Below are 27734 nucleotides of genomic sequence, written 5' to 3' on the forward strand. Positions count from 1 at the left end.
AGGAATGAAATTGGGGCTATGTAGCGTTTCCACCACAGCATATTCTCTCAAGTAATGGATGCCTTCTTCCATATCAGCCCATTTCTTTTTCTCAGGCATCAGATCGTCTTTGAAGGGGTATCTTTCTTTTACAGCTAACAACATCCACTTCCAGAGGATAAAAGTCTGGTTCTAGCAGGTACCTTTGTCAATGGCTGAGTCTCTAGCAATGCCACCCAGTTGGCGAACTTCTCTACTATCTAGCCACACACTGTTGGCCCCATTGTCCCAGCATCGAAGTAACCAAGTAGCAATAGGCTCATTTGGGTGACGTGAGAAGTCTTTTCTCAGACTTCAAATTTCATTCATTTTGAGAGATCGATCAACAATGATAACGATATCTTGTTCACCTCTTACTCTTTCAGGAATTCTTGTTGCCCTTGTAGGTGTTGGTGACCGTGGTCTTACTGAGGGCCCCTCCCCTGGACTCGGGGGTGCTTCTCCGGGATCTCGGAGCCACTTCTCTGGACCTCTTTCCTCCTCTTTCTTCTGAGTCGAGATTTGTTTCGTTTTCTGTCCTCTTATAGGGGCAACTGACATCAATTGTGGTGCCTCCTGTAGTTGATCAGGTTGGTCAGTTCCAATACTCTCATCCTCCAGCTCAGCTTGGAGCCTGTCTTGTTTGATAATGAGAGTATCTAGCTCATATTGGAGGGTATCTTGTTGAGATTGAAGACTGTCGAGTTTGGATTGCAGGGAATCTCTCCCAGTTTGGAGGGAATCTCTCAGACTGGAGGTCTTTTCTCTCAACCAGGAGACTCTCTCGCTCACTTTGTACTGTTTCCCTGAGACTCTCCCTTTCCATTTCACAAACTCTTTCCCTCTCCCAGATAGTATTGAATAAGGCCCAATAAGCATTAGCCAGGCCCCTTATCATTTGTGACTCCTCAGATCTGCCTGAGCCGCAACATTCCTATCTCAAATATCTGTTTAAGCTCTCAGGGTCTTTCAGGTGTTCAGGAGTACACTGAAGATTTCCATCTGTCTAAAGTCTCTCCCAGGCCTCTTCACATTCCCTGCAACTCAGTATTCTCTGGTTTTGGGGAGGACTTCCTCCTCAAAATACAATAAATACTAATACTGAATGAAATGATGAGCAATACATTCAGGGAGATTAACAATGTGATCAGGTGAGCATTCAAAAACTGCATAAAGGATTCAAAGGAGAGATTGGAAACCTGCTTAAAAATCCCCAGTCCTGTAAAATTAGCAGCTCCTTCTGGAATTGTATGCCACATTGTATGCAGATACCAGGTAACCAGGTACATATTTCCACCAGTGTTTTCAATTGATTGTATATATCTATAGCTCCATACAGCAAAGTGGCAAACTTAAGTAATGCCCAGTATGTTTTGAGCATTAGAAAAGAAGCAGTAGCATGCAGTCCCCAGTCCATTGAAAGGCAGTTTCAGAAGAGAATGCTTTTTTTTTTTTTTTTTTTTTTTTTTTTTTTTACAGAAGCATAAGAGGAAGGCTCAAAGTTTACAAATACCCTAGAATATTGACAATCTGCCTGGAGTTTTCAAGGTCACATTTTCAGAGAGTACCAGTGAAACAGATGAGCTTTCCCAATGAAGGTCTCTGAGAGCAGAGAGAGAGATTCGTTCTGAACAGCTAAAAAGCAACTATTGCCCACATTCTCTACCAAGAATGTCAGGTTTTTTGTCCCTAAAAATCTCTGACTGTGCAGAAGATGATTTCCACAAAAAAAACAAACAAGAACAACTAATTTTTGAATGATCTTCTTCAAAACAATAAGAAAAAGATTTTAAAAAGGCTTAATTCTATTTGTCAAAGTTGATAATCAGTTTTTCATAAATGTAGGTAAGAGGAGAAAACTTAGGCAGTGACATAATCCCTTCTCTGTCTTTTTTTTTTTTTTTTCCCCTCTTCAAAAATATCTTTGTAGGATATTTTCTATTCTTTTCACCTTAATCTTCATTCCATGTATGACTTTTGCTATGTATAGCAAGGAATCTTAGGGCCAAAATGACTGAAAAATAAACAGTTTGTTAGAACTGCTTTACAGACCTGGAAATCTTGTATGGGCTGAAGCCTGTATAGGTAAGATATATTCATTTTACAGTTATGTCTAAAATGCTGCACACTCTCTTTCCAGTCTTAACATATCTTTGTCCTTTGTGAAATTTATTTCAATGTAAACATTTTACATGTCCTCTATAAGTATGAAAATGTCAGATTACTGCTATATTGCAGTCTAGTAGTAAGAAAATGTTCAAATGTCAACTGTGGACCAGACTGTTTATTAGTATACTGAGCAGTTTACTATTACTGGATGTAGAAACTAATGGTTGAGAAGTGACGTACGTCTTCCTGCTTGGTATAACAAATTTCTGAATGCCTCCAAGTGTTCATTTGATCACATCTTTATACACCTGGCTCTTTTCTCTCGAGCTGACTCCAAAATAAGGGTAGAAAGGGTAGAAAAAGATTTGACTATAGTTATAATAATTTTTCCATACATTAAATTGGATATTTGTTTGTTTGTTTTGCGGGAGGTGATTTTGAAATAATTGCTGGCTCTATTACAATAGAACTTGATTTCTTTATTAGAAATCATAAAAATAATGGATTTTTCAGTTTATATATATGCATTAATGTTTCTGCAAACTATCAGAAATAATGGGAGAAATAAAAAGTAGCTGGTTTTACTGGTGACTGCATGAACAACACAGAAGTCAAAGTGGTATTAAAGAACAGGAAAAGCACAAGAGTTTCCAGCACTTTTCACAAATGAATGGAAAAATTAATTTGTAATTCTTACTGTGCAAAAGTTAAACCGCAAGTATATAAAAGTTAAAATCTGAAATACTTTTTAACAATTATTTATAGAACAGAAGGGAAACCAGTAAATCTCCTGGCATGGGGATCATCCTGGAGTAATCTCAGGGGTTAGAATATAATTGTATAATTATTTTCTGTATTTTGTTCCTTCCCATAATTATTTATAACTAACATGCCATTCTGAATCGATTTTCATTATCTACAAACATACAGAGGAACTACTATAAAGCAAAAGCACTTGATTATGTGCAAAAGCAATGATTATGTGACAGCTTTTCTTCTGGTCAGGAATCATAAAATAACAGAATCATAGAATGGCTTGGACTGGGAGGGACCTTAAAGACCATCTAGTTGTAACTCCCCTGCCATGGCTTGACCTTCAGTATCTCCAGGAATGAGTATCCACAACTTCTCTAGGCAATCTTATCCCACACCTCACTACCCCCCCGAGTAAAGAGTTTTCTCCTAATATCTGACATAAATTTACTCTCTTTTAGTTTAAAACCATTCGTCCTTTTCTTATCACTATCAGCTGGTGTAAAATGTCAGTCTCCTTCCTGTTCATAAACTCACGTTAGGTACTGGAAGGCCAAAATGAGATCTTTGTGGTGTCTTCTCTTCTCCAGATTGAAAAAGCCCAGCTCCCTTAGCCTTTCTTCATATGAGAGGTGCTCTAGCCCTCTGACCATCTTGTGGTCCTTCCCTGGGCCCATTCCAACATCTCTATGTCTTTCTTGTGCTAAAGAACTTGGACTTGGACACAGTACTCAAGATGAGGCCTCACATAGGCCAAGTAGGTGAATAGTATTTTGTGAGATGGAATCAACATCACCCAATCAATTAAGATATTTTAAAGCGTTTTGTTATAAGTAGAAAAACATTCAAAATTTATACATTCAAGGTTTCTACTGAACAGAATCTTTTAAGTGATTTAGTTTCATCTGTAAAAAGTAATACTGGAATACTATGTGACCCTCTGTCGACAAATTGCTAGTGGAGGTAAATGAACTAAACAGATGGTGTCTTATAGAAGAAGAAGAGCTCATTTTGGATTGTAATTCTGCACTAAGTCTGATGAAGTCTTACAGGTGTTCCTGAACATTTCCAGCTCTTCTGTTCAATTGTTGGGCATCTATGTGGAGAGATGACACTGAAGATGAGGCTAGGTCTCTAGGGAATAAATAGTGATAATGTTCTAGCAAGGAAGAAGTTGTGTCCGGATTAAGATGGAAAGAGGCTGTCATATCAGGGACTGTAGGATATTGGAGATGAAAGGATGGGCAAAGCAGCAGAATTTGAGAAGGTAGTACCACCTTCAAAGCAGTACTGCAACAATGGAGACATTTGGGTGCCTTCCAGATTCCAGGCTAGATTCTTCTGAGGGTTAAGTTCTTCCTAAAGGTCTGATTTCTTAAGATAAAGCTTTGTAGAGTATGCAGTTGTTGTTCTCATGTTGTGTGCTGAATAGGCTTCATAGAGGTTGTCCTTGCAGTAACTTGGTGAAATTATCTTTGCTTCTGTCAGTTAAGAGGGATGAGTAACAAAAAAAAAAAAAAAAAAAAAAAAAAAAAAAAAAAAAAGGAAAATGCAGAGTTATTCTGCACACCTAAACATTTTGCAATTTATTTTGTTGTTAGAGTGGATTGCTGGTGAACTAACTATGATCTGATTTACAAATGTTTTTATTATTCAAAGTTTGTCAGTAAATTTCTTATGCAAGCATATTTCTGCTCAGTAGTTCTTTGAAGATGATTACTCAGAGGAATTAGTATCTCAGGCACTTTTTTTCACTATTCAGTGTTTTCCCTGAGCATCACATCAGTCATATAGTATCATTTCTGCTTCCTGACCTGATAATTTCCAAATCCAAAGCAGCTTTTAAGATTTTGAACAAAATTTTCCCTCAGTATTCACTTTATTCACAATTAAAGAACACTGGGTACCCATTTTAGCTTGTCTGTTTTTTTTCATGGGATTGAATTCTCTGGGAACTGAACAACTTCAGTGTACCAGTAATGTAGTATGAAATTGTAGTGTTCATTGAAGACAGATCATATAGCCGCTAGATGTCCATGTTATTCTGCAATTGGGAAACAAATACGTTCTCATAGAGTCACAGAAACACGGAATCACCCAGGTTGGAAAAGACCTTAAAGATCATCGAGTCCAACCACAACCTAACTATAGTACCCTAACTCTAACAACCCTCCGCTAAATCATGTCCCTGAGCACCACATCCAAATGGTTTTTAAACACATCCAGGGATGGTACTCAACCACTTCCCTGGGGACCCTATTCCAGTGCTTAGCAACTCTTTCTGTAAAGAAGTGTTTCCTGATAACCAACCTAAACTTACCCTGGTGCAACTTATGCCCATTTCCCTCATCCTGTCTCCTGTCACTAGTGAGAAGAGACCAACCCTGCTCTCTCTGTAACCTGCTTTCAGATATTGAAAGTGAGCAATAAGGTCTCCCCTCAGCCTTCTTTTCCCCAGACTGAACAGCTCCAGTTCCTTCAGTTTCTCTTCATAGGGCATATTCTCCAAGCCCTTCACAAGCATTGTAGCCCTTCTTTGGACCTGCTCCAACACCTCAATGTCCTTTCTCAAGATTAGTCATCTTATTTCCTTTTGTGTAACACAATGATAACACTTCAGGAAAAGGTCATTACTGAAACAAGAATCATGACTTTATCCTTGTGGCTATGGGAAGGCAGTAAGATTTTCAGTACATCAGAAATTGGGGACATAAGGAAGAATCTTTTGTGTTGGGGTGTATTAGTAATGCTGCTAGGGACTTAGTAGCTTTCTCATGTGGCAACAATAAAATAGGCACTAAATATTCTTTGAAAAGAAATCCTCTAATATTCCAGTACTCTATCACCTACTAATAAAACATATGATTTAGTTTTATATCCCTTTCTATGATTCTATGAAAACTCATAATGGTTTCAGTTGGGGGGGGGGAGGAGTGGGGGAAGACACACTTCCAAGATCATCTAGTTCCAACTGCCCTGCCATTGGCAAGGACAACTCCCACTGGTTGCCCAGGACATCATCTAGCCTGCTCTTGAATGTTTTCAGGGGTGGGACATTAACAGCTTCTCTGAGTAATCTGTTTCAGTGCCTCACCACCCTCTGAGTAAAGAATTTCTTCAATTTACCCTCTTTATTTTAAAACTTATTGTCCTATTCCTACAGCTCCCTTCAATCATCTCCTTCATTTATCTTTTATTCTTAGGCAAAGCCATTGACTTTGTAGTTCAGAACGCGTTGTCAGAATCCTATGGAGGGAGACCCAGCGCATCAAAGGTGATAATAGTCATTGTGTCAGGGAAATCAGAAGACACCATGGAGACTGCTGCACTCACTGCAAGAATGAACAGTAAATCTCATTTCACTGACATTATTTTTAAGCAGTTGTTTTTTAAGAGTTGTTTCTTTTTTAAGTAATTCGCTAGAAGAAAGGGTGAAAAATTCAGGCACTTATGTGTAAATTTACTGATACAATCTTACTGTGTCTAAAGTTCAGGTAAGAACAGGCCTGAAGAAAATCTTCAGGGTGAAGGCTCCTTTGAATTACTGGTGAGATCAGGACTAATCTGCAGTTTAAGCTGCACAGTTTATATCGACTTCTCAGTTTAATGGCATTTCATATTCTGGTTTGTATGGACAGGCACAACTGAAATGTGATTTAATGCTATAAATTCAACATGGCTGCAATATAGTGAATCTTGAAAGATTCATAAATAAATGAAGGATTTGGTCAGTTTCTGTACTGACTTGTATGGGAACTTGGTTTTGGTATGAGTGTTTTTTCAAGTTTTCTGGCTGTAGCTTCTGTATCTCAGTTTCTTCAGGTATTCAACTGAGAAACAGTGGCTTCATTTGTTGATTGCTTTGGGAGTTCTTGAATAAGGCATGGCCTAAGTAACAACTGTTATATTTTAGCTAAATAAGTTGGAAATAATCCGATTGCAATCTAAATACAGGATGAAAAATTTCAATATGTTGTTTTCTTATCTGGAAAATGTGAGGATGTTGCCAGTAAATCTGTACCTGCATTCTGTTGACTTTACAGAATATTATTATGTTTGTGATTTCATTTTAGCTAACACTAATTAAAACATTGCAATTTCTACCTTAGATTGCATTTAGTTTATGTCGAGGGAGTAGTGTAAGTAATATGTAGAAAATTAACTGTTGAAAAAAAATGTTCCTAGTAAATTTTTTAGGAAAAAAAAAAAAAAAAAGAGAGAGAGAAATCTGCATTATCCACTGAAAATCTTTTATTATCTTATTCCAGAGGTGTCCCTGTTTCCTATTGGAGTTGGTAATGGGTATGATGAACAACAACTCAGGACTTTGACTGGGCCATCGGCTGTTAATAGAATCATGAAACTCCAGAATTTTGAAGACTTATCCGCCATGGTCACATTAAATAGTGAATTTATCAATAAAGTGTGCATGGGTAAGTCCAGTATAATTGTGGCTTCGTAATTTGAGCAAAAACAGAAGTTGAAACACAATAAGCAACAAAAGAGCTACAGTGTGCTGAAATGTTTCTACCTATTTAAATGAGTGTAACTTTCACTTAATTTCAGGCAAGAATCCAATGATTTTTCCTGAGCTGAGAACTCAGACTAGGTCTCCTTTGATAATGTTTCAATGACATTCTTAAAAATTGCTAACGTATGTCACCGCTATCACTTAAGTGGAAAACTGAATTTGAGGCCTTTTAGCATGTATCCAACTTCTATTCCAGCTAATGAGTTCTTTGCAAGCTTTTAAACTGCAAGAGCTTAAACTTTCACGTGTCATCTCCTTAATAATGATGACTGGTCTCTAATAGAAGGACACCAGAAAAGCTCAACTGGTCATAAATGAATGGGACATGCTTCAAAGTGTTGTGTTGTTGTGTCCAGTTCTGGGCTCCCCAATACAAAAAAAAAAAAAGAGATTCTCCTGGAAAAGGTCCAGTGGAGGGCAGTAAAGAAAATAAAGGGCTTGGAGCACCTCTGTTATGAGGAATGGCTGAGCAACCTGGGTCTGTTCAGCCTCGAGAAAAGAAGACTCAGAGGAGATCTGATAGATAAATATTTAGATAAATATCTAAACTGTGGGAGATGAAGGAACATGGTCAGACTATTTCAGTGGTGTGTGGCCATAAAACAAGGGGAAATGGCCACAAACAGGAGCATAGGAAGTTCCACACAAATGTGTGTAAGAACTTCTTCACGGTAAGGGTTATAGATCACTGGAACAGGCTGCCCGGGGGGGTGTGGATTCTCCTTCTCTGAAGATATTCATGACCCACCTGGATGCCTACCTGTGCAACCTGGTCTAAGGAGCCTGGTTCGGCAGCAGGGTTGGACTAGATGATCTCTAGAGGTCCCTTTCAGCCCCTACAAGTCTGATTCTATGATTCAAAATGTTAAAAGCTAGTTGTGAGTAAAGATTTCAAATAGCATTCTTTTCTGCACAGATCTAAGCTGTGGTATCTGTCTGTCTACAAAGAATTTAACCAAAGTGTAAGAAAAGGAAGAGTAAGAAAGACTTAACTGTTTCTGGGGAAAAACAAACAAACAAACAAGTACTGTAATGTATGGGAAAGAGGTGCAGAATATTTTAAAATATTAGAATATTAATATTTTTATAAGTTAATTCATGTATTTGTAAATAGTTCTCTTGCTAACAAAATTTACCTCAAAATTTCATTTCAACTCTTGGCATTATTTTACTTGTTTTGCCTCCTTGGTCTGTGTATATATAGGTATTTATTTGTCCTGTTTTATTATTACATCCATCAAAATAGCATCTATGTAACCTCTCTGCAAGCCAGTATCTCATTGTGTTAGTCATTGCAGAGTTTTTTACCAGCTTTAGTAGTGCTTATGTCTCCATTAAAATAACAGAGCCAAATACTTCCATGAGGAAGTTGCAGGTTGTGCACAGTTCAGCTTTGAGATATCCAATTAATCTCCACTGGGATCACTTCTGGCATTATAAAACCTCCCCAGAGCATCAAACAGCTGCCATTTTTTCTATTTTCTTTTAAATAAGCTTTTGAAGAACCACTTCCTCTCCTCGCAGTATAAAATATCTGATGTTCTTACCCTAAATTACATTGATACAGGATGAGGAACAGGAATTTGAAACCAGTAGCTATTTTCTTATTGCAATATGTGCTATAATCCACACGTGGAAGCTTCATTTAATTATAAAACCACATCCAGCTTTTCTAACAAACAAATTGTATGATAAAAAAATTTGAATATAAATCTGAGAAATCTGGCTCTTTCTGTTGCTGGTAAAACCATCTTTATGGAGTGTGAAATGATTACCTTTTTTTTCCTTCTTTTTTTTCCCCTTTATTTAATCTTATTTAATTTCCTTATAGTCCATAAAGTAATATTGAGCCTGTAGTCGAATTTCTTGTACAGAGTCTGTTTTTTTGTTTTTGTTTTTTTGTTTTTTGCTTTTAATGGAAGCATACCAAGAATAATACTATTAAAATATTTAAAAGACTTCCCAAATGCTTTCAAAATGTATTACTTTCCTGGAAAAGAGCATATAAGGTATATATCTAGCATAATTCAGTAATGCATATAGAATTTTCTAGTCAGTGTTTTAATTTCCTGGATGCATGCTCATCCCACAGCACTTACGTATCATTCCTCTTAACTTCAGGTATGTCATGAAAGCACATTAGCATGGAAACTATAATTTCGAAGTGAGTTTGTGAACATCTAAACATTTATAGAAAAAAATTACACATAACAGTGTTATCTGAATGTAATGAGACTAATAGTATTTTTAGTACAGCTGTTCTCATATTTATACTAGTTGCACTTTTATACTAGTTGCTGACACTTTGTTTCAGGTTACCCTCTGTATTTTTCCTTCTGCATTGAATAAATATGTCTGTGTGGAAATTCTTATTATTTATTAATTAGCAGAGATACTTCTGATTCAGCAAAGAAATAAGACTGGAGCCTTTCTTAGAGCTTAAACTATGATCTTTTAAGTACCATCTAGGCAGAAATCCATGTCAATACAAGAAAAAATTACAGCCTAAGTGGTTCAATACCTGTTGTTCACAAGGTATTTTCAGGACCAGTGCCATTGCAGAAGTAAGGTAAAGCTAGCAGTAGGAAAGTATACTGAATTGACAAGAAGTATACATTCTTTGACTTTCTTTTGTACATTTTGGGCAAATGCCTGTGATCTTCAGGTAGGAAATTTAGACAGAGATTTCACAGCTGAGAACAGAAACACTTCCTACAGTCTGCAGGGGAACTGTTAGGCCACAACTTGAACTGGTGATTGAGCACCTGGTGAAGGAGTGTGGCTGGCCTAGAGAGCACAGACAAATTGTTTGCACGTATGACTGCTTGTTGAAAAGTAGTGGTGCATAGCCAAAGAGCCCTTTCACCTGTGAGTGAACTCTTTTTTCTGTATATGACTGTTGAATGCTTTGCCTGGTATCACATAGAACCTGTCACAAGCAATTCTGCTACTTTGTGATCAGAATGTAGTCTAATTCACACTTTTAATTAAATAGTCTGTATTTTGGCAGACATTGCCTTTATTAAGCTTTGGTAAGGGAGAAAGATTGATAAAAAATATTTGTTTCTCTTTCAGATCCTGTCAGAGAATGTATAGATGAGGATGGAAACAAAAAGAAAGTAAGTTTACTGCTTGTGGCATCCACGTGGTTTTCAAGTTACAAAGTTCATGCAGGATGATGAATACCTGAATAGATGTTCTGAAACAAGATGTATTGGCTAATATTAAGGTTTTCTTTCTGAGACTAATTTTTGAGGAAGAAAACAGTGGCTTTTGAACTGACAGGAGGCTTTTATGCACACCAAGGAGGATTAATCCAAGGACACCTGATATTGTAGTATGTTGACTGTGATTGAAGGCAGTGTAGAGCCAAAATATTACATCTGCCTTCCCTGAAAAAGAAAAAATGTACTTCCATCACCTGGTAAAAACTTCTAGGAAAGCTATATATGCCCAAAAATTATGTGTAAAGAGGAAGGTAACATTACTGTCCAAACTTCTAGAAAGTGCAAGTACCTCCTCCCTATGGAAATTTCATTCAGATAATTATTATGTGATAATTTTCTCTCTAGGAAAAATCATGTCTTCTTAAGGCATTTCTGAATTGAAATCAGAGTTCTTAGCATTTGTTTGCATAAAATCTTCTATTAATCCTGAGAAAATTATCAGAAATTTTAGCAAAATTGCCTGCTCTCTTGAAAGTGATCCTCTGTAGGGAGTGATGTAAATACTACAAATTATCCAGATCTCAGGTGAGATACCAAAGTTGTTGACTCTACATGATGCTTCAGGCATTCTAAAATGTAAGCATAAGTTTGTACAACCTTGTATGTTTTAGTAAGTGTCAGTTATGTGTTCTACTCTGATTTATTTTGAAATTTCAATACATTAAGAAGTATCTTGATTTTTTTTCTCTTAAATGACTGTAAGGAAGGATGTGGCTAATAAGGAAATTCTTTTGAACTACTTAGACTCAGGAAATACGTCAGTTGCTCCAAAAGCAATGCCTCCTATTTATTTCCATAGAAACTACAACACATACAAAGAGCTATGATTATACTATATGATAGAGCAAATTCTTAGCCACAGAATGCTATTTCTCAACATAGTCACCACCATTAGCTATGCATTTTCACCAGCAGTGAACAGAATTTTGTATCTTTGCATCACATTCTTCATGTGCCAGATTCTATTTGTCAGTTTGTCCTGCTGCCATTTGTCACATGGCAACAAAATTTAATGAAATATTGTCATGAAAATTCAACCTGTACTGCCATACCACTGACATCTGCCTCTGATACCATGATACATGATAAAATCGGAGGTATTACTTTGAATCTATTTGAGTTTTCGGTATTCATGCCCTGTGGTGAGTTCAAATAACTCTAAATGCAAGCTGTGTAGAGAGCCACTGTTTAAATATGATTTGAACTTGCTGAATGCCAGAATATGAGAATGATTGTGATTTTTTAAAATGTAGTTTATTCTTTTTGGTACTCTTCCTCTTATGCTTTTAAACAAGATTGCAAGTGGCAACTGAAGTGTTAATATTTGTCTTAGAAATATCTCATTATGAAGAATTTGTTTAACTATCTTCTGATGGATTAGCAGTTAAATCTAGATGGTTCTAGTAGTCTTTCCAACTGTAATGATTCTGATTCTATGATTTCTAGCAATAGTAATCACATACCTAAACTAGTGGTTGCCATAACAAAACTTTTCTAGTATTGCTCAGTATTAAGTTTAGAGAAAAACAACCAACCAGCAAAAACCTTGACTTAATTAAAAGCTGGCAAATGATAAATCCAGTCCAGGCACATGACTGTTTTCTGTGGATCCACAGTAATAGAAAGAGTGTGTATATCTATGTCCACATGTTCAGAGCTCCCTCAAAGAGGAAGTCTGAGTCTTCCTCTGGCCCATATCTTTTCAGTAGATTTCTACTTACCTATTGAGGTTTTGCTTTCCTTCTATTCTACTTTTACTTCTGTGATTTCACATTAATTGTGATTTAGGATCTTTTTCTCTTTGAAACCCCTGAGTTTTTGTCTGCACTAAAATTCTTGATTTTGTTTGGATCCCTCAATTGATATTTTCATTTTAATGTGGTGTGCTTTGCTGGACAAGGAGTCCAGATCTTAGATGTTTTTCAGTTGATGTACTATGAAGGATTGAAATAAGAAAAAAGAAATTAAATACATATAGAAGCCAGAGAATCCTTTGCCAGTCTTGCACAGCTGTATATGTAACCTTCCAGGTGCCCTACTTTCACTGAGTTGTAGGCAAAGGCATCATAATTTAAAAAAAAACAAAAAACATTCAATTTGCTATAAATATTTTTTTTTCCATACTTAAAGTTCCTTACATTTCTGTCTCACAGCACCCTCTAGGTTCACAAGCCTGAAAAGTATCAAGTCACTTTCAGGCCAACTTCCCTTCCCAAATCCTGAAACATAAGAAGCCTACACAGTCATTCAAGTCATATTTAATGTGTGTTGTTGTGGATGCAAATCTGACAGTTCTCTTTTAGACCTGATGGTATGTAGTAGCTCAAAGATACAGGATGGTTATAGGATGGTTAAACTAAAAATAGATGTAGTACCAGATAATTCATTCTGTTATGGCAAAATGCCTCCTATTCTAGATTATTGTATTTTGCTTGGAATTTCAAAAGTCTATTTCCTGCAGTGGTGCTACATTTAACTTTCTCTTGCTCATAAAGTCCTTAATACATTCATTCTATTATTTAGTGATTCAAAGCTTATTTGAGTAGCATTTCTATAGCTGTTATTTTGTGAGCTAGATGGAGATTATAAATTGCAGTGTGGTAGAAGGCAAATTTTGCATTTTTCTCCCTTCAACATTCCTCAAGCTCCCAGTGATGTTCTTTTCAATAGTTAAATATTAACATCTCTTTATCTAGCCCGGTGACAAATGGACATTACTAGATCAGTGCCACACTGTGACGTGCTTCCCAGGTGATTACACAGTTTTGGAGACTCACCAAATTAATTGTGAGAGGATGCCAAAACCTGTGTGTCACAGCAATCTTCCGGCTGTTAAGGTTGAAGAGACTTGTGGCTGCCGATGGATGTGTCCATGTAAGTATCTATTTTTGCATGCATGTCTCCCCTTGTCATCACTTGAAATATTTATCAGAAAGGTAATGCTGAATTCACTGAAGATACGGTTGCATTTCTACAGTTCAGTTGTATACGCTATTACAGCTAAAATTTATAAAAATATCAGAATGGAACCTAGAGGTGTTTCCTATAGCATTTTCAACCTGTTTAAAGCCTAAATTTCTCCTGTTTGTTGAATTTCACTGACCTTGAGGTGCTAAGAGAAGTGCATAATTCAACATAATTCTTAAAACTGGGTTTGTATTTCAAGTTTCAGGATTACTTTTCAAAGTAAATCAGAACCCTCAGAATGTATTGGAATATATACACCTCCTCTTTATAATGCATGATTTCAACTTAAAATATCCTCTGTAGAACTGGGTGTTTTAAGAACAATTCCTAGTTCATTGTCTTATTCAGAAACAACATAGTTGTTTTGATATAAATTATTGATTTTGATTTATTGATAAATTTTGATATAAATTGAGAAGGAAATATTCTAGCTGAAACATCTTAAATATTTTAGAGAGTTTTAAACACAGTCTTAATGATATCTACCTATAGAAACTGTATCTGTCCTGATCTTCTTGATCCCAAGTGTGTTAATACCAATATGAGGACATTACTCTTAGCATTAAAATCATTTATTCCTAAAGAATTTCTGATGATTTGAAATTAAAATTGACATTTGTGTCATTAGTCAGTTGTTATGAAGTGGTCTGCAGTTCACTTCAGATTGCTGCTGCTTAACAGAAGCTAATGTTTGTGTAGCTCTTTATTAATTTAATGGACCACAATTTAATTTCCCAAGATGATACACCTTGTGATACTACTTAGTGAAACTAGGTTGATACTGTAATTAATGCCAACATCTGCAATAGATCAAAAACTCACAACAATTTGTAAGATTTACAAATGAGATAGCAGGGAGATTACTGGGAGGTCAGAATTTCTTTGTTGTTACTGGTGGAGTTTGGCTAGGCACTCTGTTCTGCAGGAGCATATCAGTGTGTGTTTTGTCGACTGGAACTGAGTGAGGTAGTAGTTATTTAGACAGTGCCATTTCAATCAGTTTTTTGACAGTGAAGCAACAGAAGCTGTTTCTTCTACTTTAATTGTGTAAAAATTGCTGTTAATGTAGTCTCATATAATTATGCAATGATTTGGTTTGGAAGGGACCCTAAGGCCCTTCTGGTTCCAACCTTCTACCAGATCAGGTTGCCCAGGGTGCTATCCAAGCCTGGCCTTGAACACTTGCAGGGATCAGGCATCCTCAGGTTCTCTGGGGTACTTGTTTCAGTGATTCACCACCCTTATGGTGAAGAATTTCTTCCTAACTTCTGATATAAATCTACCATTTTTTAGTTTAAAACTGATACTCCTTGTCCCATCACTCCCTAATCAAGAATTTCTTCCCATCTTTCTTGTAGTACCTATTTAGTACTGAAAGGCCACAATAAGGTCTTCCCTGAGCCTTTTCCTCTCTAGACTAAATAATACCAACTTTCTCTGCCTGTCTTCACAGGAGAGATGCAAGAATTTGAGGAAGAAAGTTAATTTACTACATATGATATTGGAATGCAAGACAACAAAATACAGTACAATATAATTGGAATTGAAGCTAATAAATCAATGAGAGAGTGTCCAAAAAACTGAAGGCCTTGATCTAATACTGAAACTGAGATGGATAGGGAGCACAAATTGCAGACGGCAGAGGAATATCTCATGACTTGCAAACATTTTTGTCTTTCCCTCTAAATGGAGAATGGAAACAGAACAGTGAAAGTATTCTGTAATATGTAATTCTTCTTGTCTTCTGAGAACCAGGTACTTGGAAATGTCAGCAGTCCATGGAACTGGAGCATTAACTCTTTAACTCCCAGTGTGCTATATGATGTTATGATGTACAACAACAATAACAAACATCACAAAAATATGACATTCCACCCCTTACTCAACATCACTAAATTATACTTGATATACGCATAAACAAACAATAGTTAACATGCATTAAAAACACACACACACATACATATACATACATGGAATTACTGACTGTACTCCCCTGACATCAAATTCCCTTGTGGTACACATTCAACATTCCCATTTTTCTGTATCACCCACCAAATGGACACAGGTCCCTGAGCAAACACAGTTCCTTGGAGAGGTTTGGCCTTTCCAGAAGCTGGAAAGACCCAAACCACTTTTCCCAACATGCTCTTTACATTATCTCCCTCTACAGTTTGTAGGAAGCTGGACTGGGTAGGAACATTGTGACTGATAGATCCTTGAGTTTTGACCAACCAGGTGTCTTCTCCCAAATGCTTCTCCTACTGCTTTAGTGTTTCACTATGCATTGCTTGCAACATAGTTTTAAACAACCCATTGTGTCATTCAATTTTACCAGAAGCTGGTGCACGATAGGGGATATGATAAATCCACTCAATGCCATGGTCTTTGGCCCAAGTATTTATGAGAGAATTTTTATAATGAGTCCCATTATCTGTCTCAATTCTTTCTGGAGTGCCGTGTTGCCATAGGACTTGTTTCTTGAGACTGAGTATGGTATTTTGGGTGGAAACATGGGATACTACATGTGTTTCAAGCCACCCAGTGGTTGCTTCCACCATGGTAAGCACTTAACATTAAAGGTTTGTGGCAAGGCGGTATAATCAACCTTATCTATCAGTTGCCTGCCTGTCCCTCAAGAAATCACACCCTGAGAAATTGAAATGCCCCATTTTGAATCACCATTCTTTTTCTTCTTTCTTCTTCTTCTCTTCTTATTTAATTATTTTCATAAATCTAGGGGGAAAAAAGGAAATTCTCTTGCAAAAATACCTGATGTATCTGTATCTGATCCCTGGAATATTGGCAAATGCTTTTGCAAAGAAGTATTTGGAAATCTGTTTTTATTATGTCATAAAAGTGAACAGAAAGAATTAGGAACAGGAGTTACACCATAAAGTTGCTTCCTTGTTGAACTAGTTCAAAATATTACAGCAACATGATGTGCAATGTGTGATTCATATCTTTTAGGTATTCATGGAATGTGTTTAAAAGGAACAAGGAATTCATACATTTTGTGCTATAGAATACTTATGAGAAATTTAAAAGGATTCCCATTATCCCTATAATTATTTTTAGATGTTCAAGAATAAAAAAATGTTGAGAAATCTTTTTTATTGCTAACTTGTTTACCTGTTTTACTACTGTTTATAAAAGAATATTTATAAGTTCAGAGCTGTTTTTCCTGGGAAATTGTCATAGTTTTGGCTGGGATATAATTAATTTTCTTCAGAGGGGTTTATATGTTTCTGTGTTTTGGGTTTAGGGTGAAAACAGTGGTGGCAACAGCAATGTTTTTAATTACAATAGAGCAGTGCTTATACGGAGCAAAGGATTTTTCAGCTTTTTGTACTGCCCCGCCATTGAGCAGGAAGAGGGTAGAATGCTCAAGAAGCTGGGAGGATACATAACTAAAACAGCTGAACCAGACTGGACAAAAGAATGTCACATGGTATCATACTCAGCAATAAAAGCTGGGTTCAAGAAGGAGGAAGGGGGAGGGCATCTGGAATGATGATGTTTGCGTTCCCAAAAAAATATTATGAATGATGCGCACCTAGCATGGGGCACTAAGATTTCAAGATGATAACAGATTTATCTAATTGTAGTATGGAGTTGCTAGACCAAATTTATAAATGTTATAGATGTTCAGATCATAATTTTTAGGCTCCTGTGGTTATCATGGGGCTTTCTTGCCTTCTTGTATATTAGAGTCCTGGGTTTATTAGTGGCTGCTTTTGGTTCTACCCTTTGCTTTGCTCTTTACCATCTTGCTTTGCTGCGCCTGTGAACATTTTTACAACAGCTGCCAGCGTCAACCTGGGCTGGCAGATGGATAAGGCATTGTTGCCATCTCTGTGCTGCTCTTCTGGACGGGCTGGAACTCCAGACTGAACTTGAGTCAGAGGACGTTGACCTATGGATGAGTCCACATCGAGCATGTACACCCTAAAGCATCTGTGGCCACAGATAGACTCATTCCAGAGCAAGCACATCTTGAAGCATCTGTGGCCAGGGAATAGTCTGTGTTACAGCAGGTACATCTTGCAGTGTCCGTGTCCATGTCCATTGATAAGGCCGTGCCAGAATACCTCAAAACATTGGTATTTGTGGATAAAACCAAGAAATAGAAGGTGTCTGAAGGGACATCTGGAGGGACCACTGAGGGGACTGTGACCAATGGAAAAGGCCATGACAGAGCAGGTACACCTCGAAGTGTCAATAGGTAAATTCTTGCTGCAGCAGGGCATATCACTGAACAGACTATGGCTCATTAATAAATAAAGTCTTAGCCACTGGCCAGGCCAGGGGCAAGGGTAGGAATTGTGATGTTATGATCTGTAGCCTGGTCCAAAGGAGCTGGGGGTAGACATTGTGATGGATATAATGTTAAATGTTTGTAAGTCATGATCTGAGTTGCACATTATAGGAAGTCCTATAGCAGGAACCACTTGAACCAACAGAGAATGAGCCTCACAACAAGCAGTATAAGTGCAGCAGTGACCTGACCTTCGCTGGCTTTGATTTCCTGTAATGCCAAAGAACATCACCTTTCCTACCCCAGATGACCTTCATTATAGATAGAAACTAAATTATGGACTTAAAGAACTCAGTGGACATTTTATAGACTTAGCCCATAGATTATGGGAAAGATATCTGTGTATTAAGTGAAGAGTCATGATTAATGAGGATGTACTGACAATGACCAAGGTGCTATAGAATCACTTTCAGAGTGATGATATCTGTCTTCCAAAGAAAGTACTACATGTGATGAGCCCTGGAAGGGGCTGAACACTTACATGCTGGTGGAAAGTAGTGAATGAATTCCTTGTCTTGCTTTGCTTGTACATATAGCTTTTTTCTTTATGTAGTAAACTGTCTTTATATATCAGCCCATGAGTTGTCTCATTTTTACCTTTCCAGTTGTCTCCCTATCCTTCCTGAGGAGAATGAGCAAGCAGCTGAGTGGTTCTTGGCGTTCTGTTGGGATTAAACAACAACAGAAATCAAGTTTGAAGGTCAAGGAACACAAAACAGATTGCTCTCAGCTGACAAACTCAACTTTATGAGTTTATGAGTTTAATACCACTATTAACAGTGGTAACATTTTCCTACATACTTAGTAGTGACTACTTTTCATGCCCTTGTAGTCTTTAAGCAACAGAACTGAGCCTTTTGTTTGGGTCTTGTTTAGGTACTCGTGGTATTATAATCTTTATTCTTCACTCTGTGAAGAAAGATGGCGTTTCTAACCTAATATCTACAGCACTAACCCATCAGTTGGCCATTAGGTGATCCTGTGTGCAATATTTCTCCTCTCTTTTCCTCTGTTTTCCATCTGAAAAAAACACACGCATATATATATATATACATCCTTTTGAATCCTTTTATGACATGTTTTTTAAAATGAAATAGTACTATGTTTGAAACAACCGATTTACTGAATAAAATGCAATGTCAAAACAATGACACAATTAAATTAGTCAAATATGATTGCAGCCTTTCTAAAAATAGGAGATGCATTTTCCTTGCTTTTATTTTTCAAATTAAATTTATTAGCAGATCGCATTCAATGTGAGGGAGCTTCATTCTATTTTTGTAATACTAATTTGTGTGGGTGATACTTTATAAATAATTTATTATAGATTAATAGCTATTATGATTAAGTGATTTATTAAATTTACATGCATATAATGATTGTGAAGAAATAGTCTAATTTGAAAGAAAGTGCATGTTTACATGTCATTATTTATTGATTTACAGGTGTCTGTATGGGAAGTTCATCTCGACATATTGTCACTTTTGATGGGCTTAATTTTAAGCTCACCAGCAATTGCTCCTACACCTTGTTTCAGGATATACAACATGATGTTGAAGTTCTTCTCCATGAAGGACCGTGCAGAGCTATACCAAAGATGAACTGTATGGATGCTATTGAAGTGAAACATCGTGGTGTATCCATTCAGCTCTTCAGTAATATGACAGTAAGCAAAAGATAATTAAGTCATCTGTGCATTCTCTGCTCATGCTGTGGAGTTGTAGGTTAGGAGGACAGATTTGTTTCCTCTATCCAGTTTCTGCTCCCCTTGCAACCTGTTCTTAGTTGTCTAAGCAAATGCCTCATTAAAACTTCCTAATGTATTCTACATTCACATAATAAACCAGTCATTGTTTCTCCTGTTGTTTTCCCCACTATGCTGGAGTGACTGTTTTCCAGATACTTCTGCAGGAAAGGCAGGAATTAGGACATTCTATATTCCGATTTTCCTTTGTTGTTAGAGGTCCTCTATGCAATGTTATCAATTAGTGACTGGGAGAGCAGTCCTATTTTTTAAAACCTGCGCAAGTTTGTGGCTACCTGAAGAGCTAAGGAGTCAGATCTGACCTTGCTTGCTGGTGGATACCAGTCTCAGAAGAAAGACCAGCTATGAGTTACGTATTGCATTTCTTTTATAGGTAATTCAAATACTGTATTCAGTATTCAAATTATGTATGAAACATTTGCAGTCTCTGAGTTCCTCAGACGTACTGGTCAACTAACTTGAAAAGGTGATCTCATCTAACTCATGCAGTAAAATAGGATTGACAAAAAAACTTTGAATCAGTCTGGTATGGTACTGGATAGCCTTGATTTTCACCAGTGTCACAACAGTGCTCAGGGTCTGAATGCAGCATTTTAGCTTCATGGCATGAGGACACTGGTCTGTGTATCTGTTGTGCTGTAGGAATGCACTCATATGGAAAAATGCTGAAGAAGTTGTTCATGTAATGCACAAAATGTAAGACAAGTATTTCTGTGCATCTGAATCTTAGATTCAGTGGAACGTTTCAGCATGCAAAATTAACTCTTACGACCAGATTCAGTTGAAATGTGATTCAAGTATGATTAGGTTGGATTGATCTTAACTGCTTGTCACAATTGATATGATCATTTTGCTTTTTTAAAAACAGGTGACTGTTAATGGTGAAAGCATTCATATTCCCTACTCTAGCAGTTTGTTTGAAGTCACTGTCTATGGAGCAATAATGCACGAAATCAAGTTCTCCCATCTTCGCCATAATCTCACATTTACTCCAAGAAATAATGAATTTATTCTTAAACTTAATCCGAAGAGCTTTTCTCCAGAAACTCAAGGGCTTTGTGGTAAGTTAGAAAGTTAGTGACTTTAACAGCTTGCTACTCAGATTTGAACTATTATTAATGCTGAAATTTGTGCAGTCCTGAGCCTTGCAAACTCTCTCATCTACGCAGTCCACTGTTGGCACACTGTTAATCTGTATTGTTTTTTCTACTATGACTATTAGTGTAATAGCTCATTGACTCCCAATAAGACCTTAAAAAGATCAAGACTAGACATCTGTCATATTTTACTTTTATTTTACATCATCTGTTCCACATTTTTTTTTAATGAGGTTTTAAATATAGCTTTTTGTGTATATGCAAGAGCACACTGTGATGTGAGTCCCATCCTGTGTTTGAAGGGCAGGTGAAGGGCTTGTGGGGAATATTTCTGCCTGGGAGAGTTAAATTCTGGGGTATCTTCTACAACAGGTTAGATATCTATGGCATAATCTGTGCCTGCTGTATTACAGAAACAAAAAATCAGGATCATTACAATTACTCAACTGCTGTAACTAATATCATTGATTCATCTTCCCCTTGGAGTTTACTGAGCAGCCCCAACAAGCTCAGTCCTCAGCCTGTTTTCTCTAGGTTTGTTTTACTGCTGACTGTACTCAGACTGTTTCTTTTCCTTTTACTCACCCTCCTAGGAGTGTGTGACCAGAACCATGCCAATGACTTCATGCTACGTGATGGCACGGTTACTGCTAACAGTGATGCATTTATTCAAGAATGGACAGTGAAAGAGCAGGGGAAGGACTGTGAAATCCAGAGAGAAGATGATGAGTGCTCTGAGCATGCCACCAGTCATTGCCACCTTCTGCTCTCTGACCAGTTTTCAGCATGCCACAGGATAATACCCCCAGACATGTTCTATGAGGCCTGTGAAGAGAGCAGCTGCTATGAGGAAGAAGCCTGTGAAATGATAACTTCTTATGCTCACATCTGCAGAGAAAATGGGATCTGCATAGACTGGAGAACACCTGAGTTCTGTCGTAAGAGGTTTTCCATATACTAAAACTGGTACAGAAACTGCCTGATTCAGTGCAGTATTACTTTTTGAATATCATGTAATGAGGCAGATCAAGTTTTCATGTGTAAGTGGTATTAAAGATCCGTAGCTGGCTCATCATCTACTAAGTTGCATATTACGGAAAAAGTGTCTCTTAATAACATGCTAACTAATGAATGCAGGGCATTTATGCAAGGCTGGACGAATAACTTATGAAAAAAATGCAGCCACGTGATAGTATCTGACTTCGCGGCCACTGAACTGTCATGGGGTCATATTTGAATTGCCCTCATTCTGCCAGTTACTTGCAGACATAATTGATTTGGTACAGACATTACGGGATCTGAGCAAGACAGGCAGGAAGGCTAATAATCTGTGCTGGTGGAATTCCTTCCCGGCCTGTAACCTTTTTTTTTGTGTGTGTGCCAATTGCACAAAATTAGACTTTTCTGAATTTTGTTTATGCATATATTTGTATGAGCAAAGGCTTTCAGGCTTTGGTTGATTTTTAAGCTTCCACTGTACTTAAAAAAAATTGGGAAATTGTTATGAACTGTGGTGTTTTATTTCCAAATTATGCTATCTATACTGCCCAAGCTATTTTTAAGTTATTTTGCAAATCTCGTTCTCCCTCTCTCTGTGTTTTTTTTACTTCTTTATTGAAGGTGAAGAATTTAAGTGTTACAAGAAAACAGTATAGCAGGATGCTGGCCTTGCAAATGCCCAGAGCCTAATGGAGGTGCTAGTGTTAAACTCATCCAGTTGTTGTTTTGTATACTAACTTCTCAAAATTCTTATAGACCTAAGAAATTCTGCCCTGTTTTCTGATTTTTTTTATTGCCTTTTTTTTCTTTTCTTTCCTGAAAGCCCTGTTATGAAAGATCTGCCAAAAACCCTGTACATTAAATGACTCTTGAGGTAGCATATTCTATGCTCATAGAATTATGCTTTTATCTGCAGCAATTATTACAGGCATTTAGATATTCACTTGCAGCATTTCTGGAATTTAAGGGACCTGGAATGCATATTTGTCTAGAGAGAGAGACATTTTCCCTCCCAGCAAGTCCAGCATACAGTGTCTTCATATCCCAGTTGTTTTTTGCATCTGATTTTTGTAGGTACATGTAGTCTTTCTTTTTTTTTTTTTTTTTTTTTTTTTTTGGCCTTGGTTCCCTTCCTTTTTCTTCGCAGATGTTTTTTACTTCGGAATTAAAAAGCTAGCACCTTGAACGCCTGATACCACAAAATCTCAGTACATATTTTAGTTTGGTTTGAGGTCTGAGGTGTCTGAGGTGGCCTTCTACAACCATCTAGTTATTACTGTGCCATTAGAATGAAAGAATGTTTACAAATGATTTTCCAGATATTGATGATGTTTATCCCATGTCTTGACACTACTTACATGCACTGTACTCCCATGTGCCCCAAGGCTAGGAGTCAGTTCAGAACAGGGGCACTCAAGAACTAGCTTTATTTGTTTGCAAAACACAGCTACATGCTACATTGCATGAACTATGTTAGAGGCTATATAGCACTGACACTAGTTTTGCTTTTGAGCTGTCCAGATTCTACACTGATGAGTATCAACATTAAATTTTAAAATAAATTAACCTGATTTTGTGCAGAGGTTTATTAGTTTTGCTCTAGGGTTACTGGTAGGTAATCAAGATGAAAGCCTGAGTGTTGACACAAATAAATATGTAGATGGTGTGCTACTCTAACAGGTGCTATGGATGTACTTTGATAGGTACTCATCAGACCTGAAGTGAGACTATTGCAGGCAGCATCCATCACTGCTTATACTCGATATAAGGATATATTTTTCTTACCGTAAGTATAGTGAAGTCCTGGAACAGATTACATAGAGAGGTGGTGGATGCCCCATCCCTGAAGATATTTAAGGATGGGGCTCTGATCTAGCTGTAGATTTCCCTGTTCATTGCAGAGGCATTGGAATATATGATCTTTAAAGGTCGCTTCCAACACAAACAATTCTATAATTCTTACTGCAGTTGCCTTGTTTGCAGAAATTTTTGGAATCTTTTTTTTTTTTTTTTATATGCAGAATAGTTTTTGTAGCTAGTACTACCAGTTTTTAAGCAGGCATTTTTTCCTATTTTACACGAACAAACTTCTTGTATTTTATGCAGAATTCAACCAAAACCTTTAGTAAAGGGATTGATCCCTTCAACAACTGTGATTTCCAAGTTCCTCTGTGCATGCTGGACTGTGGTGCCTGGTAAAGTACAACCATATACTCCAACACACCAGAAATAATTGAATTTAGCGTTTTTTGAAACAAAAAAGCTTTATTTTTAAAGGTTTTTGTTTTTTTTTTGTTTTTTTTTTTTTCTTTAGCTAAGAGATGTACGTGTATATACAGTGTATCTGAAGAACGCTTGCTGAGTTGGGAGCTCAGGCCTTTGTTCAGTAATTTTATTTCAGCATTTTTTGCTAGAGGAGTTTAAAAAAGATTTTATAAATATTTGGAAAGCAACAAACTAGAAAATAAGAAACGTTTCTTAATTGGAAATGTAGAGAAAAATAAAGCAGACAAGAATGTACGCAGTATGCAAGCAGTACCCATGTGTTTCTCAAATTGCTATCAATTAGCTTAGTTTTATGATTTTGATGAATTAACTCTTCTGAAGTCATCAGCAAAATTTTTATGAATTGACTTCAGTAAGAGGAGTGCAACTTTCCTTCATTTAGGGCAGTTCAGTTTATAAGATGCAGGTATCCAACAGATTCGGTGTTGTAGTACCAAACAGTTCTGTTCATTAGCTTTCTTTACTTGCTTGGGACACTACTGCTGATCAAGTTGTCAAAATCTCTTTATTCAGTGCTGTTGCCTGTCCTGGTTATGTCCTAACCCTGAGCTGTTATCAGTGCTTCTCTAGTGCATGTAAAATGGTCTGAATTCTTATGTCTATTATCCCGTGTTGAAAACAAAGTTACACAAGATGTTCAGCTCATGCAAACTGTTGTATCATTATTGGTGTAAGTTGTGCTATGTTGATTCATGCAGTCTAAAAATAGTGGCTTCATGATTTTTCTGTGGGCTGCAACTTAAGCATATGCCTTTAAACACTTTATACTGCAGGTTCTGTTATTCCAAAAATGTGTTTTCAAAGATGTTAATGGCTGCAGAGGATATTGGCTTTAAAAAATCTCAACAGAATTCTAAAGAAAGTGGGAGTAGGAAATCTGCATTTTAGATCTCTAAGAAATTTTTTTTGTCTTCCCCAGCAATGAAGTGTCCTGCATATTTGATATATGATCACTGTCACAAAGCTTGCATAAAGATCTGTGAGAATAGTACCAGTCTCAGTGTCTGCAAAGATTATCCCACAGAGGGCTGCTTCTGTCCAAATGGGCAGGTGGTTTTCAATGACAGCTGTGTTGGTGAAGAAGTTTGTACACAATGCATCAGTGAAGATGGCACGCACCATCAGGTAACCGTATACTTTGCATGTTGCCTTCACAAGTGGTCGTGGTTTGTACTTTTGCAAGTGAATCTGTCCTCTAAGCCTAATTACTTTTCCCTTTGGACAATTTATTTACTAGCTCTGCTCATCATAATTAGACAGCTAATTATCATCAGCCCCATTAGCTTTCCCAGTGTGAAATTAGCTGGTATGGATATAAAACTCACAGCTGGGACTGTACACATCCAGAAACACATCTATATGGAGGGAAGGCTACAGGGAAGAGAGGAGGAATGGCATAAGCCAGCTTCTAGCAAGATGAACTTTTCATTCAGCAGGTTTTTTCCAATAATGACAGTTAAATCATTAGTCCAGAACACTTGCTTATCATGCATAGTATTGTTTTTGTAAAGCTTACTGAAATATTTTCAGTGCCTGGTATAGAGCCATCAGATCAGACTAAGATGACTTAAAGTCCTATTAGCCTACCATCTTTTTTTTTTTTTTTTTTTTTTTTTTGTAATTTGACATGTGTAGATGGGGATCATTCTTCTGAAGAAACTAATCATTTTAATTTTCACAGAAAATCCACTTTTCTCAGCTAAGTCAGACCTCAGAATGGAATGAGTGCTATGAGTGCTGAGTGCCACACTGCAGTGAAAGACTGTTAATTTCTCTTGCTGTATCATGTAAGTGGGTGCACAAGCACCTGCCTACATCCCTGTTGGGAGTATAATGCTCTTCCTATTCACCCACAGTTACTCCAGTCAGAGTTTTCATCAGAATCAGCCAGGTTAAATATTAAATCTTCAGGTTTTTTTATGGGACTTTAAGAAGGTCTTAGTTTCAGTATTTTATGGATTATACATTCTTGCAATTTTATCACTACCTCTTATCACGCTCACCGAGCATACTGTTGAAGACATTTGTTTTTATTAGATTTTCTGTAAGTAGAAGTCTCTGTGTGTGTGTTTATAGTCTATTTCCTCCTGGAAAATATGTTAAGGCACACACAAAACAAAGATGTGATCCAAGCAAGCCAGCATAGCTTCACCTGAAAATGTGCCTGACCAATTGGGTGGCCTTCTACAATTCAGTGAGGTCACTGGTGGACCAATGAAGGTCAAATGAAGTTGTCTATGTAGAATTCTGCAAAGCCTTTGACATAGTCCCACTTGATTCTGAATTATTTCTGAATTGGAGAGATATGAATTTGAAGGGTAGACTCTTCAGTGGATAAGAAATTAGTGAGAAAGTCACAGGCAGAGGATTGTAGTGAATGGCTCTAAACTTAGGTAGAAGCTGGTGATAATCAGTGTCCCCCGGGGGTCCATGCTAGGACAAGTGCACTTTAACATCTTTATCAATGACATAGACAGTGGGATCGAGTGAAAAAAATTTAGACATTGGGAATACGTTCTTTACTTAGTGAGTGGTGAGGCACTGGAACAGATTGTCTGAAGAAGTTAGGGATGCCCATCCTTGGAGGCATTCAAAGCCAGGTTGGGTGTAGCCCTGCACAACTAATCTAGTGGTTGGAAATACTGTCCTTAAAGGGAAGGTTGAAACTAGATGGCCTTTGAAGTCCCTTTCAACCTAAGCCATTCAATGAGTTTATGTTTTGTGTAACGGCCTTTTACAGGTGCTGGGGCACTTAGTGAAAGATACCATGCAGGCATCCCTGTGCTGGTCAGGACATCTGTGCATTGGGAAATCCAGTACTGCCTGCCCAACTCTGTGCCTCAGTATCAACTGCTGGTGCTGTTGCAGCACAGCCTTGGAGCGAGCATTTCCAAAACAGAGATTCTGAGGCTTTCCACCTCACAGAAAAGGGACCTAAAAGCCTTACACTTCTAAAGGCCTTAGACACTAATTTTGTCAGCAAAGGGAAGACTGATTTGTTTTATTCCACAATTGTGTTATCCAAATGACATTTTCCAAAATAAAAAGTATGTTTTAATTCTTTTTTTTTTTTTCTTTCTCAAGGATTCAACATGTAGCTTGTATTAGCTTTTATTTTAAAATTACAGTATCTCCGTACACGTAGCTGTAATCATGGTAGGTCTGTTGTGAATCTTTCTCTTATATACAATATATTTGTATCTGTGTACTGCAAATAAAGCTGGTAAAAATTGAAGAAAATTTTTTTGTTTGTTTGTTTGTTTTGGTAATAAGAGGAAATACAATTCATCGTATTATTTCTGTTGAAGGAAAAAAATAATAGCTCTCAGTGTATATTTCAACCTACCCTAAACATAGATCAATTGTTCACAACTCCCACTAAGACTGTGAACTTTTCTTTAATATTATGATTCTCTGTGAAATTGTTATTACAAATATAGATTAAAATCTTCGTGGCTATATACTTTAAGCCCCAAAATCCTCAGGCAGTTAGGTGTATTTTCCGTTTAAATAATTGTTTCAAGCCCTCATGGAGAAAAGCTCAGAGCACGTTTTGAGAATGACTGTGGTGATATCTGCTTGTTTATGTACAAGTTCTGAAACTCATATGAGTTGTTGCATACCCCTTAATGGGGTCTTAACTCTCCAAACCTCTAGTCTCTACCTG

The 27734-nt window shown here is 37.1% G+C and overlaps 1 protein-coding gene across 1 annotated transcript in view; it reads left to right on the top strand.

Moving 5' to 3' along the window:
• The window catches only part of VWF (von Willebrand factor), a gene marked incomplete at its 5' end in the record, with an annotated part of 144879 nt that overhangs the window by 85945 nt on the left and 31200 nt on the right, over positions 1-27734 (top strand). The window contains 8 exon segments of the mRNA XM_079541808.1: positions 6084-6227; positions 7149-7313; positions 10487-10530; positions 13335-13512; positions 19366-19586; positions 20554-20746; positions 21376-21720; positions 24987-25192. Of these exon segments, the coding sequence (XP_079397934.1) occupies positions 6084-6227; positions 7149-7313; positions 10487-10530; positions 13335-13512; positions 19366-19586; positions 20554-20746; positions 21376-21720; positions 24987-25192 (1496 nt within the window).

This window comes from Tetrao urogallus (genome assembly GCF_951394365.1).
Source record: "Tetrao urogallus genome assembly, chromosome: 1".
Lineage (NCBI taxonomy): Eukaryota > Metazoa > Chordata > Aves > Galliformes > Phasianidae > Tetrao > Tetrao urogallus.